At 41.0% G+C, this 15,559-nt stretch overlaps 1 protein-coding gene across 6 annotated transcripts; it reads left to right on the forward strand.

Moving 5' to 3' along the window:
* On the forward strand, nucleotides 1-13,591 carry nbr1 (NBR1, autophagy cargo receptor). 6 transcript variants are annotated; one of them, XM_023949361.1, is made up of 22 exons: nucleotides 1-218; nucleotides 493-555; nucleotides 1,211-1,229; nucleotides 1,332-1,354; nucleotides 1,438-1,620; nucleotides 2,345-2,422; nucleotides 2,493-2,707; nucleotides 2,780-2,899; nucleotides 3,055-3,354; nucleotides 3,716-3,875; nucleotides 4,163-4,450; nucleotides 6,065-6,184; nucleotides 7,026-7,101; nucleotides 7,203-7,313; nucleotides 7,445-7,621; nucleotides 8,079-8,213; nucleotides 8,295-8,431; nucleotides 9,779-10,158; nucleotides 10,259-10,338; nucleotides 11,757-11,844; nucleotides 12,020-12,119; nucleotides 12,370-13,591. In XM_023949361.1, exons 1-22 carry the CDS (start codon nucleotides 117-119, stop codon nucleotides 12,556-12,558), a joined length of 3,144 nt encoding a protein of 1,047 aa, XP_023805129.1. In that variant the 5' UTR covers nucleotides 1-116; the 3' UTR covers nucleotides 12,559-13,591. The 6 variants fall into 6 exon arrangements, with proteins under 6 accessions (XP_023805129.1, XP_023805130.1, XP_023805132.1 ...); XM_023949362.1 differs by having other exon boundaries at nucleotides 7,448-7,621; XM_023949364.1 differs by having other exon boundaries at nucleotides 6,065-6,094.
* The last annotated feature ends 1,968 nt before the right edge of the window (nucleotides 13,592-15,559 follow it).

Raw genomic sequence — 15,559 nt, forward strand, 5'->3', positions numbered from 1 at the left:
ACGTCATCGTATTTCTCTCGACGCAGCTGACGATGTAAACAAGACATTCGAGGGCAGCGGGGATCAAACAGGCCGGTGTCTCCTCAGATGCTCTGAAATAACCGCATACCGCTGCAATGGGACTCCCCGTTACGATTAAAGTCAATTTCCGGGGGAACGTGAAGCGGTTTCTGGCTCAAGATCTGGACAAACTGGAGTGGGAGTCCGTGGAAACCTGGGTGAGCTGTGTTAGCAAGCATAGCGTGGCGGCTAAAGCTGGCGCAGTTTAGCGAAAAGCAGGCCCAGACGTGGCCTAGATACGTAAACAGCAGCGCAGCTGAAGGACAGGCGATGCTGACGGGTGTTATGCGTGGTTTGGTCGCAATTCCTAAAGGAAGAGTCACAGGAGCTGCGTGATTTCTCGTGATTGTGTTTCCACGCACTGTCCACATTATTGACGTTTCTGCTCATGTGACCAGGTTGAATTAATCTAAACTCTGCTTTTTATTCCAGATTAAAGCTTCATTTGGAATAAGCCACTTTCAAGTAAAATACTTTGATGAAGATAATGAAGAGGTGAGATATTCTGCATAAATATATTCACGTTAAAAACGTATTTTGCGTGGAAAAAACAATCAATATTAAAATGGATTTATTGATTATCTGGAATCAATTTTTTGTAAAGTTTATGAACACAAACATTAAAAAACCAACATCATAAAAAGATTTGAAAAGTGACGTTTCTTAGGTATTTAAAAAAAAAGATTCATATTGATTTTTCATAAATCAACAAGAAAACACATTTTCACGGAAAAGAGGATTTGACACCCTCACCGAGGTGTAAAGTATTAAGGATTTTTTTAAAAATTGTTGTTTCTGACATACAGATCAACACATTTTTTGAGTTGTTTATTTTTAGAAAACCTTTAACTATGTTAGTGCTCTTTTTTTAGTAGTTAACTTAACATTTTATTTCAGCATGTGATTAGATACACATACCAATAGATTGTGTTTGCAGTTCTTGTTGTTCAGTTTTCTTAGCAGCTCAGCTTTCCATCCATGCTTTCTGCATGTCGTCATACAGCAAGTCATTGTCTCGCCCAATGATCTTTGATCTTTTGATCTGGAAACCTACGCATTAGTCAACTGTGTGTTATTTTTTTTTACAACCAGCTGTGATATTTGCTGGGTTCAAAGTACACGCTATACATTTTGTTTTCCTTTTTTTCAGATCTGTATTAACAGTCAAGGTAAGAAAAGTATTTACAGTAATGGCTCATTTAATATATTTTAAAGATAACTTTGTTCTTTTTTTTGCTGATTAACCCATGTCATCTTCTATTTTTCCTCAGATGAATATGAAGAAGCCATCAAGGTAAAACATCTATGTTTTTCTAAGTGATCAGGAAACTAAAGAATATGCAATCGCTGAGGAACGGTGTCACGTTGGTGTTTTAGAGTGCAGAGAAGCAGGGGAACCAGTTACACATGAACGTGTACAAGATGAAAGGGCAGGCCTGCGGGGGCCCGCTGAAGACGGAGGTGAAGGAGCTGAAAGGGGAGCTGCGGCCAGCGCCACCTTATCCCTCAAGAGTCAAGACGGTGGACAAAGGCACTCAAGTCACTCCAGAGCGAGAAAATGTGAGGAAACTCCACCTGCTTTTCAGACAGAAATATTGACTACAAACTTCTTATTAATAATATAATTCATATGTTGGTATAACTTATTCCACTATTAATCACAACAGCAAGACAGTAGAAAAGACACAAGTGATTTTTATAGTTTCCTTTAATCTATTTGATTATTTTGAAGACTGGGATGCAGGGAAAGAGAAAGAGAACATTAGAAGGAGGAAATGAGACACCACACTGGAATTGAAATCTTTAGGCTTTAGACTTTGTTTATTTGAAACAAGCTTTTGCTTAATCATCTGGACGAACACAAGCTAAGAGGTGAACTTTTCCCTCTGAAATGATGCTTTAACTTCTCGTGAGGAGCATCTTCCTCAAAGAGAAACGAGGAAGAGCAAAGCCAAGCACCACTTTTTAAATGGTCTGCTTTTTGTTAAAAACCATTTAAACTTCAAAATATAACAGGATTGAAGTTCCAGTAATTGATTTAATATTTATATTTTTCATAAATGAACATGGGGTGAGCGAGATAATGCTGTGCATTAACATGGCAGTAACCATCCGACGCGAAAATGAGATAAACGCACTGAAAAAAATCTCTGTAATTAATTATTTGCAATAAACGTGATAATTTGACACCCCTAAACAAAAACATTTATGTTTTTAAAAGAAAAAAAATGTTATCCAACAAAATTTTCACATTTCTGTCTGAGAATTTCCCTTTTTTCCAAAGGTAATCGTGAAGGACAGCAAAGAGAGTAAACCGGAAGATGAGCCCCCTCCTATGTGGTTCCGGTCCTACATGGATAAGGTATTTTATCTGAAAAAAGGAGTTCTGTTTGAAACCCTTTGACCTACTAACTCAGGTTTATTACCTCTAGTTTAAGGATGAAGTTGTTAGGGAAGTGGTGGAAAGGATGTGCAGCGACTTCTCAGGACAGTGTTGCACCCACAAATCATCAGATGTTCTTCAGGAAACCAGTGGGGATGTCATGGAACCTAGACCAGGCCCCTCCACCTCCAACGGATCTCTTGGCTACACCCCAAACTGCAGCAGCTGCAACAAACCCACATCTGAAGGAGCCTACAAATGCAGGTGGGCTTCGGCTCGGCGGACATTTCTGTGGGTGTCCATTTTTATTATTTCCCTTTTTTCTTTTTTTTGCAGAGTGTGCCCCTCCTGCATCCTTTGTGAGAAGTGCAGACACGACCACGACCCCAGCCACAGTCTCATGAGGACTAAGACGCCTCTCTCTATCCCTGAGCATGGACCGGCAGGAGAGTTGAGGTAAACCTAAACTGCCTAAACCTAAACTGAGAGATTAAACGTTAGCAGTATTGGCAAATATTGAAGCTTAGATTAGTGTTTTGGGGGTGTGTTTGATCATTTTGGGAGTTTTGATAGTCAACAAATAGGTATTCCTGATGACATTCCTAAACCAGGTTCCCGAGGCGAGGAGACAGGACTGTGCGCAAAGCTGAGCGACAGCGCCTCAAAGCTGAAAGGAGGCAGCTGAGAGCAGAAGTGAAGGAAATCAAGAAGAAACTGAGACTGGAGAAGCGGGGGCTGCAGTGGAGCGGACCCTCCACCTCGGCCAGAGCCAACCTGACAAACACGGCCTCGGCGTCCACACAGGTCCCCGCTTCGCCTCCTCCGGCTGCCTCAGAAACAGCCTCAGGTCCAGCCACAGTCCACGGCCCCATCCCAGCCATGGCCCCTGACCCCCAGGCCTCCAGTCCAGAGTAAGCGCCTCCTCGGAAGGGCGTCAGACAGTGCTGGGTCCCTTTAACCCAGCAGGGATACAAAAAGTGTTTTTGGGTTTTTTTGTTTTTTTTTTCTTCTTCCAAGAAAACAAATCAAAATATGACATCTTTGTAATTTAGTCTGTGTGGGTGTATCGCTGGCTGCCCTGGGTTGGTGGCAAATGTTGGAACTACCTCAGTATGAAAACTGCTGCTGCTGCTGCTTCGTAGATTTTCTAAGAAAACGTGCTTTCGGGCTGCAAAAAATCAAGGGGGTCCTGCTTTTTTGATTCATAGAGAACAAAAAGAGATATAAGAAATCAGGGCTTTTTTCAACAATGCTCTGTACACTTGAAACTAGGGGTCCCGGGGCCTCGCACACCTCCTTGGTGCCCACTATGGCCGCCTTGTTTCTGGATGAAAATCTGCCTGACGGCACCCGTCTGGAGCCTGGTACCAAGTTCATCAAATACTGGAAGATGAAGAACTCTGGCACTATCAGCTGGACGCCAGAGACTAAGGTACCCCTCCCACTCGTCGAGAGGCCAGCCCCCCCCTACAGCCTTTTTCTCTAACAGCTAACATTTCCTATCCCTACAAACCCACTGGCTTTGTCTGATGCGAGATTTTCCTTCAGTTGAATCTGTTTTGCTTTAAGCCCTTAAGTCTTCGTTTTTGTCTCGGTGTGCGTGGATCCTTTTCACCTGTGGCATGCCCCCACCCCCCCACCCCACCCCTCGTTGGCGTTCCTTTTTTTGTATGTATATTCCTATATTTTTTTTTTTTGTGTGTGTGTGCGTGCACCCAGCTGGTGTTCATGTGGGGGAACCTGGGCTTGGCGTCGGAGGACAGAAGGGAGGTGCCCGTGCCCCTTCTACTGCCTGGACAAGTGGGCGTGGTCAGTGTGGCCTTTGTGGCTCCGGTCATGGAGGGGATGTACACCTCCCACTGGCGGCTGGCACATTGCGGCTGCCAGTTCGGCCCGCGGGTCTGGTGCAGCATCGTGGTGGACACCGGAAGCAGCCGCAGTGCACTCTGGCAGCAAAGCAAACCGCCGGCAAGTCTGCTCTCCGGTGACAGCTGTGTCTTTATCAATGTGTGGGGCGGGGTTTTGATCGGGGATGCACGATAGAATTGATCAGCAGCCTGTTTCCCATCTTCATGAAGCTTCTTCATGTGTGTGTCTGCAAACAGAAACAGGAAAAACCCCAAAAGTGTGAATGAACTTTAACCCCTTAACATGAAGCTTTAGCTTCAGTCTTTACATTCTTTCGGCTATTGTATCTTTACAACCGTTGACACAATTATCAGAATTCCATTGGATTGTGAAGCAGAGAGGGATTCTTGCTCTGATATGCAACACTTTGCAGTCGTGACGTGTTTATGCATTTAACATAAACCAGTTGATTCTGCCAGAAAAGTGTTTTTCTCTGTCAGAATCCGATGGATTTACATTAATTGCGTAAATGGCATTGACTGTATAAGAGAACTGGAACGAGCAAGTTATGACATTACTCATTGAAAATTATGCTTCTAGCTCCAACCAAATGAAGTCAATTCAGTCACAATGTTTTTGCAATACGAACACCACCATGTTGGAGCTAGATGACGTCAGTAATCAGTTATTGGCCCGATTCTGTGTGAGTCTATGGCAACAGCTTTTGCCAATCAGGGTCGAGCTTGTTAGAAGTCCACACCCCTACCACTTGAAAACGGGCTTGAGAGAATCTGTCAAACGTTTTGAAGAATCAACATGAGACCACCTACTTAATTCAGACATCTGATTGGCCAGTTTACAACTTGAATAACTTGTAGTGCAGATAAAATATGATAAAAACAAGGATTATCAAGAACAATTAAAAAAAAAAAGTAGTAGAACTAGAGTGGTTATTCTTGTGGGGAGGGGTCATTTAGTCCAGTCCAGTTTTCATGTAAATACAGTAAATGAAAGGAACTGGACTCAATACCTTCTGAAGAACTGAAGAAATTCTGCATAAGAATTTGTTAAAATGACATTAATTGTGTAAATGGTCCGAGAGGTACGGTATTTCAAAGCGCATTTGTTGTTATGCTGTCAACAGCAACAACTTTGGTGTTAAAGGCTTAGAAAAAGTCATGACTTTATACGATTTTCAAGAACTCCCTTCCTGAATGTTCATCGTCTTAACAATAGAAGAACATTACTCATATAATTTTTGAATTGCTGCATCGACTGAAATCTAACATGAGCCTAAACACAAAGCTAAAATAATTAATGTAAATAACTAATTATTAGTGTTTGTAAATCTATCATAAATATAAGTTCAGGTGGTTTAAGTTCGTTGCCATACATCCCCAGGAAGTAAAAAAAAAAATACAAAAAAACTCTGACAGATTTTTTTTGTTTAAGATTGATAGAATCAACTAAATAGAAATGAAGCTGATAAATGTTTTAAGATCAAATTCTCCTTATTGTTCTTGAATACACCATTGATCATATTAAATGTAAATAAAATGCAAATGCAGAGCAGCTACAATAATAATCAGTAAATGAAGCTCGCTTTCTGCATTTTAAATGCGTATTATTTTTTAAACTCAGTTAAAACGAATGTAAAATTATAAAATGTATGTTTAAATAAGTCTGTACAGAAAGCGAAGGTGAGGTGCTTCTAAGTGATTTATGATCTGAAATGTTGAAAATGATCCTCATATACTCCTGTCTGTGCTCCAGAAGGAGGACGTGAAGACGGTGGGAAGCGAGGTAAGGTTCAAGGATGGCGTCTTTGGCTTGCCTGTAGATCTCCCCCATGAAGACTTCTACTTCCCTTCAGTCGACCTGCTGACTGCACAGGTGCTCACCTCAATCTCCTGACATCCAGCAGAGACATTTCTCTGTAAATTTAATCCCATCAACTCAAAAGTTGTACCAATGGGCCACATGTTGGTGGTAATGAATAAGAAAAAAACTCTTTCTAAAGACACGCCAAACTTTTGGATTCTCAACAAATATTTAGCTCCACAGGCTGTATGGAGTTTTTCAAGAAGGTTTTTTTGTCTTTTGGTCACCACACGCATCATCTGCCTTCATCTCATTCTCTCCTCTGCATCTTCCTCACTTTTGACAACCACTCTCATGTCCTCCTTCACTACATCCATGAACCTCCTCTTTGGTCTACAAAGACACTTGCAGCTTCTTCTAACCTTCTCAGTTCTTCTATAGAAGCATCGTCAAAGCAAATATATCTTCCTTACCATTAAACCAAAGTCTTGCTCATAAATGTTGACTTCTGACCTCTGTTTAGCTTCCACACTTTTTTTCCATTTTTTGTCTGACTCATTAACTTTGCTCTTTTATTTAAACATAAATGTAATTGATCTTTTTTTTAATATATCAGTCATTGTGTGAATGTAGATATTTTCCTCATAATCTTCTGTACTGAGGAGGAAGAACCGAACAGAAAGTGTGCTTTAGCTGCAGTCATAGTAAACAAACCTGTTGGAATTTTCTTGTGAGGTTCTAAAGTGCTTTAAAAACAAATTGGGTAAATACTTGAGTTTCTGCTGCCGTGAAACAGTCAGAAGAAACCAAGTTTTACTCTTTGGTTCACTGCTCTGTTCCTACAATTCCCCTGGACACAAATCTTCAAAAATTTTGGGTACATTTTCTTTTTTTTTTTCTTCTTATTTTTAAGGATCTGCTGTCATTTGAACTACTGGACATAAACATTGTGCAGGAGTTGGAGAAAGTTCCCAACAACACTCCTGTAGGTGAGTTGGATCACGGACATCAACTTCCAACTCCATGACTTTCTCTGGAAAAACTCCCATCAGCACCTGTTTTGCTTGACTGCAGCTTTTCTCATCTGTAGATCTTACACCCTGCATATCCCCTCTTCCCCATGATGCACTGCTGTTTGAGAAGTCCATTACGTTGCAGATGAAAGCAGAAGCAGAGGCCACAAGAGGCAGAAGACCTTCTGGTGAGACGTAGATCCATCTGCTGGGGTTTCAGGAAACACTGATGGTGTCAGGCCGGGGGCCTACCAAATAAAATGAAACAACAAAACAAAAAAGCATGTTCTCTTAGACTGACTTCCATTTTGTTTTGAAGAAGACATAATGAAGCAGCAGGAGGTGTCAGAGTCCATGACCCAGGAGGAGGAGAAGGAGGAGGAGATCAGTGGAGCTCAGTTCCTGTGTGAGACGATCATCCGCTCCCTGACGTTAGAAGAAGCCCCTGACCACAGACCACTGCGCCGAGCACAGCAGGAAAGACACAGAATGCAGGGTGGGAGGAGCTTGTTGTTCCTTTTCGTGGACTTGATTATTTCCTTTTTAAGAGTATTAGGGACACCATAAAAATAATGATACATTCACAGGAATAAAGTCGTAAAAATATGGGGAAAATAATTGTACTTTTACCGTAATAAATTTATGAAAAAAAGTCAAGAATATACAAGAATAAAGTCATAAATTCTGAGGAAAAAAAGTTGTAATTGTAAGAATAAAGTTTTTATGAGAAATGAAGTCAAAATGTTACGAGAATGTCGTAAAATCATGACAAAATTACATAACATTTTTTCTTCTAAATGTACGACCTTATTCTCGTAAAATTACACATTTTTCTCATTGTTTTACGACTTTATTCTTATAAATGTATTTATATGTCTTTTTTTTTATTGTTTTTATATTATTTGTCGTATCATATAAACCGATTTCATGATTTTCACTTGAAATGTTTCCAGCTGTGTCCAAAAACTTCCAGAGTGTTGCCGAGACTGAAAAAGAGCTGGAAGAAAGCGAGAAGGTGGAGGTCTCACTTCTGCCTGTGAACACAGGCGTCCATGACATCACCCAGAAGAAGCAGGAGGCGGGACAAAGTTAGCAAACGCTTCACTTTATTTCCTCTTTCATTTAACCTCTAAACCATGTGTGCATTATTTATTTTTTTGTTTTTCCAGTTCCTTTGCCAGAGACGCAGGCTGAAAACCTGCCAGTCAGCCCTCCTGGCGATGGTGAGGACAAAGGTGCTTTCCATGCTCATCAAAGCATGAGAGGAAGTCACGAAGAGGGCGGAGCCAGAGAGGACTGGGATGAGGTAAGGCTTTTTATTTTCACAGGTTCATATTTAGAATTTAGCCTCCAGACGTCAGCCTGGTGTTATTCAGCATTAATGAATGTGCATGGGTGGAAATTCTGCTCAGCAAAGCTTTTAGGCCTTATGTAAAATACTGTTTGCCAGAACAAAGTTCATTTTTATCGCTCCCATCGGAAAAACAAGCTGATGACAAGTTAAAAAGGCTACAGAAACAGCTGCCAACAAACCAGTTTTTGTTTGGGGCAGATATTTTTGGAAGTCATGAAATTATTAACATTTCTGGATATTATAAAACAAATCACTTTTCTTTGTGTTCTGTCAAAAAAGAAAGATTTTTGACACTTTAAGATATTTGCTTAGTTTCATGATGTTCACATTCTTAAAGATCTTATCAAATTTAGCAAAAAAGCGAACTTTGTTTACATGTGTCAAACACATACAAGGCTTGTTTATGGAAGCCCCAAAGGGACAAATTGCCCAGGACAAACCCCAGCCTAATGAGCTTTTTGGTTTTTAAACAATTCAGCCTTTTAACTTTCATCCTTCACCATTTTTCCAACGTAGTAACTTAATTAGATGCCATTTCCCTTTACGAACAGTGATTTGAAGGAACTTGCACCAAATCTTAACATTTTCTGTTGTCGTGAAAGATTTTCAAGCCAACACAAAATGTGAAGACTGCATTGTTATTGTTACTCTTCAGCATGCAGCATGTGCTGCTGTAGGTCCCTCCCACATCTCGGAGCACTTGTAGGAAAGACTGTAAAAAAAATTGAGTTAAATTCTGTAGTGTTTGCCCACAATCTGATTATTTGTATTTAATATATGTTTAGCCCTGCGACAGATTGGCGTCCTGTCCAGGGTGTCCCCTGCCTTCGCCCACAAGTGGCCGGGATAGGCTCCGGGAGCCCCGTGACCCCAAAAGGGAACGGAAGAAGATGAATGAATAATAAATGTTCATATCATCACAAAAACTGAAATATTGCACAAAAATTACACATGGAAACATAAAAAATATGTTTTAATTGAAGTTGGGAGTAATAAAGTAAGTTGTTATAATGTAAATGATATCAGAATAAAAAAACAACCTATTCTCATCAAAATGCAGCTGTTTTTAAAGCTTTACTACTATATTTTTCGGAGTATACGTTGCACCGGAGAAGAAGTCGCAGGAGCCAAAAAGTGTTTAAGAAGAAGAAGTCGCTCTGGAGTCACACCCCTGGTCAAACTATGCAAAAACCCAGGACTTATACTAAGAAAAATGCAGAGTTTATTTTTTCCATATATATCCTAGAAAAGTTCAGTTTTGCAATGAAGTCCCATGAGGTTCCCTCCTCTGTGTCTCAGGTGAGCAGCCAGACGTCTTCGGTCTCCTCCGGTGACGATTACATCATTGTCCTCCCGGACTGCTTTGACACCAGCCGGCCTCTGGGGGAGTCCATGTACAGCTCTGCTATGTCTCAGCCGGACGCCATCGCCGCGCCGACTGTAACCAGTACAGAGAAAGCGTGTGAGGGCTGCGACTTTGAGCCTTTCAGGGAGGCGGCGCAGGCGGCGAGGTCAGAGGACATGGAGGAGTCCCCCGGCACCTCTCCCACCCACAGCAGTGTCAACCAAATGTTGTGCGCATCCCAAACTCTGGACACTGTGACACTCACGCCTGAAGTCGTGCCCCTGCCTGGCTCTCCCCAGGCCCTGCAGCCTCTTCCAGCCCTCTACTCGCCCAGGTTACTGACTGGCACTGCAGCTTTCACGCTCTTTCCTTTTCCAGAGTCTGTCCACAGCCTACGAGGGGGTTTCAGCCTGGCTTTTGCCTGTGTGTTTCAGATCTGAGGCACTGTATCTGGCTGAGGATCCTGTTTCCCCAGCGTGCGAACCATGTGACCAACCACAAGTCCACCTCAAGTGTGAGTTTCCCAATCCAAAACAGATACAGACGTTTGTGCACACGTGAGGTTCAGGAACTCATGAGACTCAAATTAGACTAAAATAGAACATCTGTACCCAATTCACCTGTGAAGAAACATACTTCATAGGTTAGTTGGTTACTCTAAATTGTCCCTAGGTGTGAATGGATGTGTGATTGTGGCCCTGCGTCAGACTGGTGACCTTTCCAGGGTGTACCCTGCCATCGCCCACAAGTGGCCAGGATAGGCAGCCCCGTGACCCCGAAAGGGACAGAAATGGGTTTAGAAGATGAATCAATGAATGAATACGAAATCTTTGAGCAGACCAGATCATGTTCTATGGGAAGAAAGGAGAATTGAAAACAGAGATGAGTCATTTTTACGGCATTTCAGGGTGTTGCTTAAATCAAGTCATTATTCCTCCCTCTCCTGTCACCTTTCTTTCATATGCCATTTTTGGTTTCAGAAGGTAAGCTTTACAAACCAAATTTTATTTTTCTTTAGAATGCAAATCACGTTCAGCTTTACAGTAAAAAATTATACACTGGATATGCCTTTCATTTATATCAAAATCAAACAACAACATATAAATAGAAATACAAAAGAATAAAGAAAGGAGAAAGAAAAACATGGGGGAGACCAATTTTACCCAACAATATAAATTGTCAAATCAATTCAAAAGTTGACTCTTACAAAAAATCTGTTCAAACAGGTTTAACATATTTAACATAAAGTAGCAATTTTGAAATTAAGGGAGACTCATACTACCCTTTTCCTTTTTCAGTTGCAGAGTTCTATGTTTTACCCTTGGTTCCATATGAAATTTGAAAGTAGTATATCAAGCTCAACAAATTATTTGGGGAGTATAACAACGGGTAGGAATTGGTACAAATAAAGTAATTTAGGGAGAATGTTGCTGTACTCCTCCAACATTTTTACAATAATAGGAGTTTTGTAGGGTGGGATATTGTTAATAACAAATTGTCTGCAAATAGAGCTAACTTTTGTTTCATCTCTGATATTAATATCCCTGTGATGTCCCGTCTTTGTCTAATCCAACAACTGAGCGGTTTGATCCACAAGGTGAAGAGGAGTGGAGAAGTACAACACCCCTGCCTGGTTCCCCTTTCTAGAAGAAATCAATCTGGAAGCTCCCCAATTATCTTGATGCTTGCAACTGTTTTTTTATACAATCCAAAATTTTTATTAATATTACCTTTATGAAAACCAAATTTTCCAAGTACTTTATAGAGGAAGGACCGTCTCACTGAATCAAAAGCTTTTTTCCGCATCCAAGCCTTTCACCATGTTATCTAAAGTTTGCTTTGAAATCTGATTCATAATGTGCAACACTCTACTAATGTTGTCTTTTGTTTTTTTTACTTGTGTGACCTTTCTTTAAAAAATCGGATTTGCAGTACCATCCAGCTTGTCAAGATCATCGGGCTCAGCATCCAGTGCCTTTGAGACGTACAACCCCAGGCTGAGCAACGCTCTGCAGCCAAGGTACTAAGACCTCTGTGGAGTCCAGAGAAGTCCAGCTCTGCCGCTCTTCCTCTCAGAGGAAGAGGAACAGGGTTCTTTGGGGCAAAAACCTAACAAGAATTAGCTTCACGGGTGACATAAAGAGAAAGCAGAGTCTCTAAACACGTGTAGCCAAATTGCTGTGTGTTTGTGTCAGGGGCCAAGGAGGCATCACAGAGGGGTTCGTCAAGGGGGCCCTTTCTGTAGCCGCATCTGCTTATAAAGCTCTCTTCACGGGTCCAAACTGTCCCGTACAGGTGAGTCTACAGTTCTGAAATGCTCAGATTAAATTCAATTAAAACCAATGACATAAAAACCGAAATCACGTGTCCTAATATTGCGCCGCTGCCAGACGGCCGCAGCACATGACCTCCGTTGACTTAACATTGAAACTGGCCACCTCTACAGTGCACCAAAATGAGAAATGAAGAAATGAGAAATGAAAAAACACTTTATGTCCCAATCACATAGCCTTGTTCCTTTTCTTTTGTGTGTGGGGTTCATCAGCGAGGCATCGACCCCGCCACCCGGCAGGACCCCTCAATGATGGCCCTGCTGCTGGAGATGGGCTTCAGAGACCAGCGGCTCAACGAGAAGCTGCTGAGGAAGCACAGCTACAGCCTTCAGCACGCTGTCCACGACCTGGTACAGATGTCTGAGGAGAGCCAGAACCAAGCTGTGGACGCCCTGCGCTGACGGCGTCAGAGGAAATCCACTGCACCTCTCAAAGCTTGTTGTATATTCTACTCTGTAAAGCTTAAACCTTTTTTGTGTTCCGTTTAATTTTTTTATGACATAATGGGATCAACACTACAACTATATTACCAAAATATTGAAGAGATGAAATCAGAGCATTTATTTCTTGATTAGCATTTATTAGAGCTTTTTTAGTTAAGCTTCAATGAAAGTATACAGAATAAAAACACTTAAATAAGTAGTGGGTAAGCTCTGCTTGGCTGCCTTTCCTTCGGTGTTGGTCTGACTTTACAGGGGCTGCAGTGTAGTGAGAAACGTTCAGCGTTTCAGCTCTTCATTTCTTTCTCTATGGCTGCTGCTGCTGCTGCCGCCGCCTCCTCAACTCTGGAAACCAGGGCTGAACATGGGAGGGGTTGAATGTTTGAAAGGGAAGTGGCTGGGAAAAAAAACCGCTCTGCTGTACAGTTATGCTTGTGAAGTGAAATCAGTAACGGGAAGAATGGATATTTAAAAACTTTTCTTTGTTGTGAAATTTGCCTAACAATGCAATCTATTATCTGTATCAAAGTACTGTTTCTTTTCTTTTAGACATGTGGAATGTATAACAAACTGTCAGAGGGGATTGCTGTCCAAACTGTTTTTGTTTTTACACCTTTTTAAAGAGACGCCTGCATGAAGGATAGAGGCTTTAGAGATGAGGAATGTCCTCGTGGTCTTTGCACAGTCACAGTGGGAAAAAAAACGTCTTCTCATTGTCTTTCCTCTCCTCTACCCTGCTGCGTTTTAGCCTCTCCTCCAGCAGAGCTGGATCTCACAGCACATTCCTCACCCTGGAACCAACTTTATTTTACTTAGTTTTATTTAAAGCAGACGATCATTTGTTGATTCAATCCACACTGTTGTGTGCCTGGATTTATGTGTGAGGGTTTTGGGGACTTTGACTGTATCTAATGCTTGTCAGTTTACCATTCTGCAGTAAAACTACATATCCCTTCTCAATTTGCCAATAAACATTTTCTCATGCTCCTGGTAATTCTTAGCTCGCACAGCTTTGTGGGTGATGGACAAAGCATTTTGCAAAATCTTGATGGCATAAAAGGGTAAAAGTGTACTTAAGTCAGATTATACTCCAATTTAAACTAATAGTTTAATCTATTTAGAATAGCTTTTACACGTAAAACTTTCAGATGTGCCAAGATTTAGCTCAGTGAATCTACATGTTGAAGAATTTAAAGGAAATGTTTGAATGTTTAGGAGGCTGCTACCACTCAGGTGATTAGTTTCCTTAAGTTGTCCTGTAAGGGTTATGAGCAAACATTTTGTCACTCATTTCAAAATGTTTTAAAAGAGTTCCCAGTGGATTTTAACTATTTAAAAAAATAGAAAACCTGAATTGTTTTCTTGGACATAGTTTCTGCAGAGTGGCAGTTTCCATATGAGTTGTGGGCGGGACTGTTGGCACGGAGCGTCCCCTTCCCATCATCCATCTGTTGTGTGCTCTCCCACCAACTCACAGACCCTCACACCTCTAACCTAACATTAGGGATGCAAGAACAATGTTGAGCAGTATTGGGGCTATCCAGCCGTTCAGTTTTTAGCCAGATGCCAGCTCAGATGAGGAAAACAAGGCATGTGGGTCTAGTTGTCTACAAGTGGATCCATCAGAATGGAGCGGCGCAGGAAGCTTGTGGCCTGCCCATTGTTATTTCTACATTACAAATATATTTTTTAAGCAGCATTTTTTTGTCTGCTCCTGCTTCATAATGATTTGAATAAAGAAACAGAAGTGCAATTTTAAGATTCATTTTTATTAAACATGTCCTCCATCGTCAGAAAAATGCCACAAGAACATGTTAAAAACAAGATTTTCATTGGCGTGGGTCTGTAAGCACAAGGATTTTGTTAGACACATGGAGCACAATAAAAAAAACTCTAATCTTAATCAAATTTCAAACATCTTTAGCTTTTTCTGCCTTTTTATACAAGTGTTTTATAAAAACAATTAATGCGTTCATTCATTCATTCATCTTCTAAACCCGTTTTGTCCCTTTCTGGGTCACGGGGCCGCCGGAGCCAATCCCGGCCACTCCAGGGCGAAGGCAGGGAACATCCTGGACAGGTCGCCAGTCTGACGCAGGGCCAGAAGTCACACACCCGTGCACTCACATTCACACCTAGGGAAAATTCAGAATAACCAATTAACCTATGAAGGTAATTAAAGCTTATCTGGTTAAAACAACCACAACAAAAAAAGACCAACTTTAGCTGCATTAAAAAAGTACCTTTAACATTTCCCATAACATGGTCACGTGGTAAATATTGTATAGACTGAATCCAAAACTGTAGGATTCTTTAATTCATCTTTGTAAATTTAAAAAGGATTGTTTTAGTCAGGGCTGCTAACTTTTTATCAAAGCTTTTGGTGAGACTCATAAAAAAGAAGTGATTCTATACATCTGCAAGTCATGAGACGAGTCAAGTGTAGTTTTGTGAAACTGTAATTGTGAAACGAAGCACCACTAGGGAAAAAAGATGAATTGAAAAGTAATAAGAAAGAAAGGAATTTTTAACACAAATGAATTGTTCACCTTAAAAATATGACAAACTAATTTACACACTAGGACAAACTAAGCATTAAGAAGAAATGTAAAACTGTCCCTTGTGTAATGGTCTTCACCCTTTTTTGAAGATTTAAGATTTTCAGTGGATGTTTTGATTGTCATTACTAATGATAAAGTTCCATCCAAGGCCAAACTTTGGTTTGGTTTAGGCCCACCTTCCATTTTAGTGGAGCAGCACCAGGGCCAGCTTTGCAATGGTCACAAGCCTCTGGAACAATCTTGCACCTGTAACCTGTGAGAAATAAATCACATACAGGGGAATAAGATCTTGACCACTTTTGGTTTATTTGCTTCTCCTTTCAGAGAAAAATATTAGTGAAGTATTTCCTCCACTATTCAATAGGCACAAAACACAAGACACATTCCTTTGGAACTCTTTT

Source organism: Oryzias latipes, chromosome 19 (genome assembly GCF_002234675.1).
Source record: "Oryzias latipes chromosome 19, ASM223467v1".
Classification (NCBI taxonomy): domain Eukaryota; kingdom Metazoa; phylum Chordata; class Actinopteri; order Beloniformes; family Adrianichthyidae; genus Oryzias; species Oryzias latipes.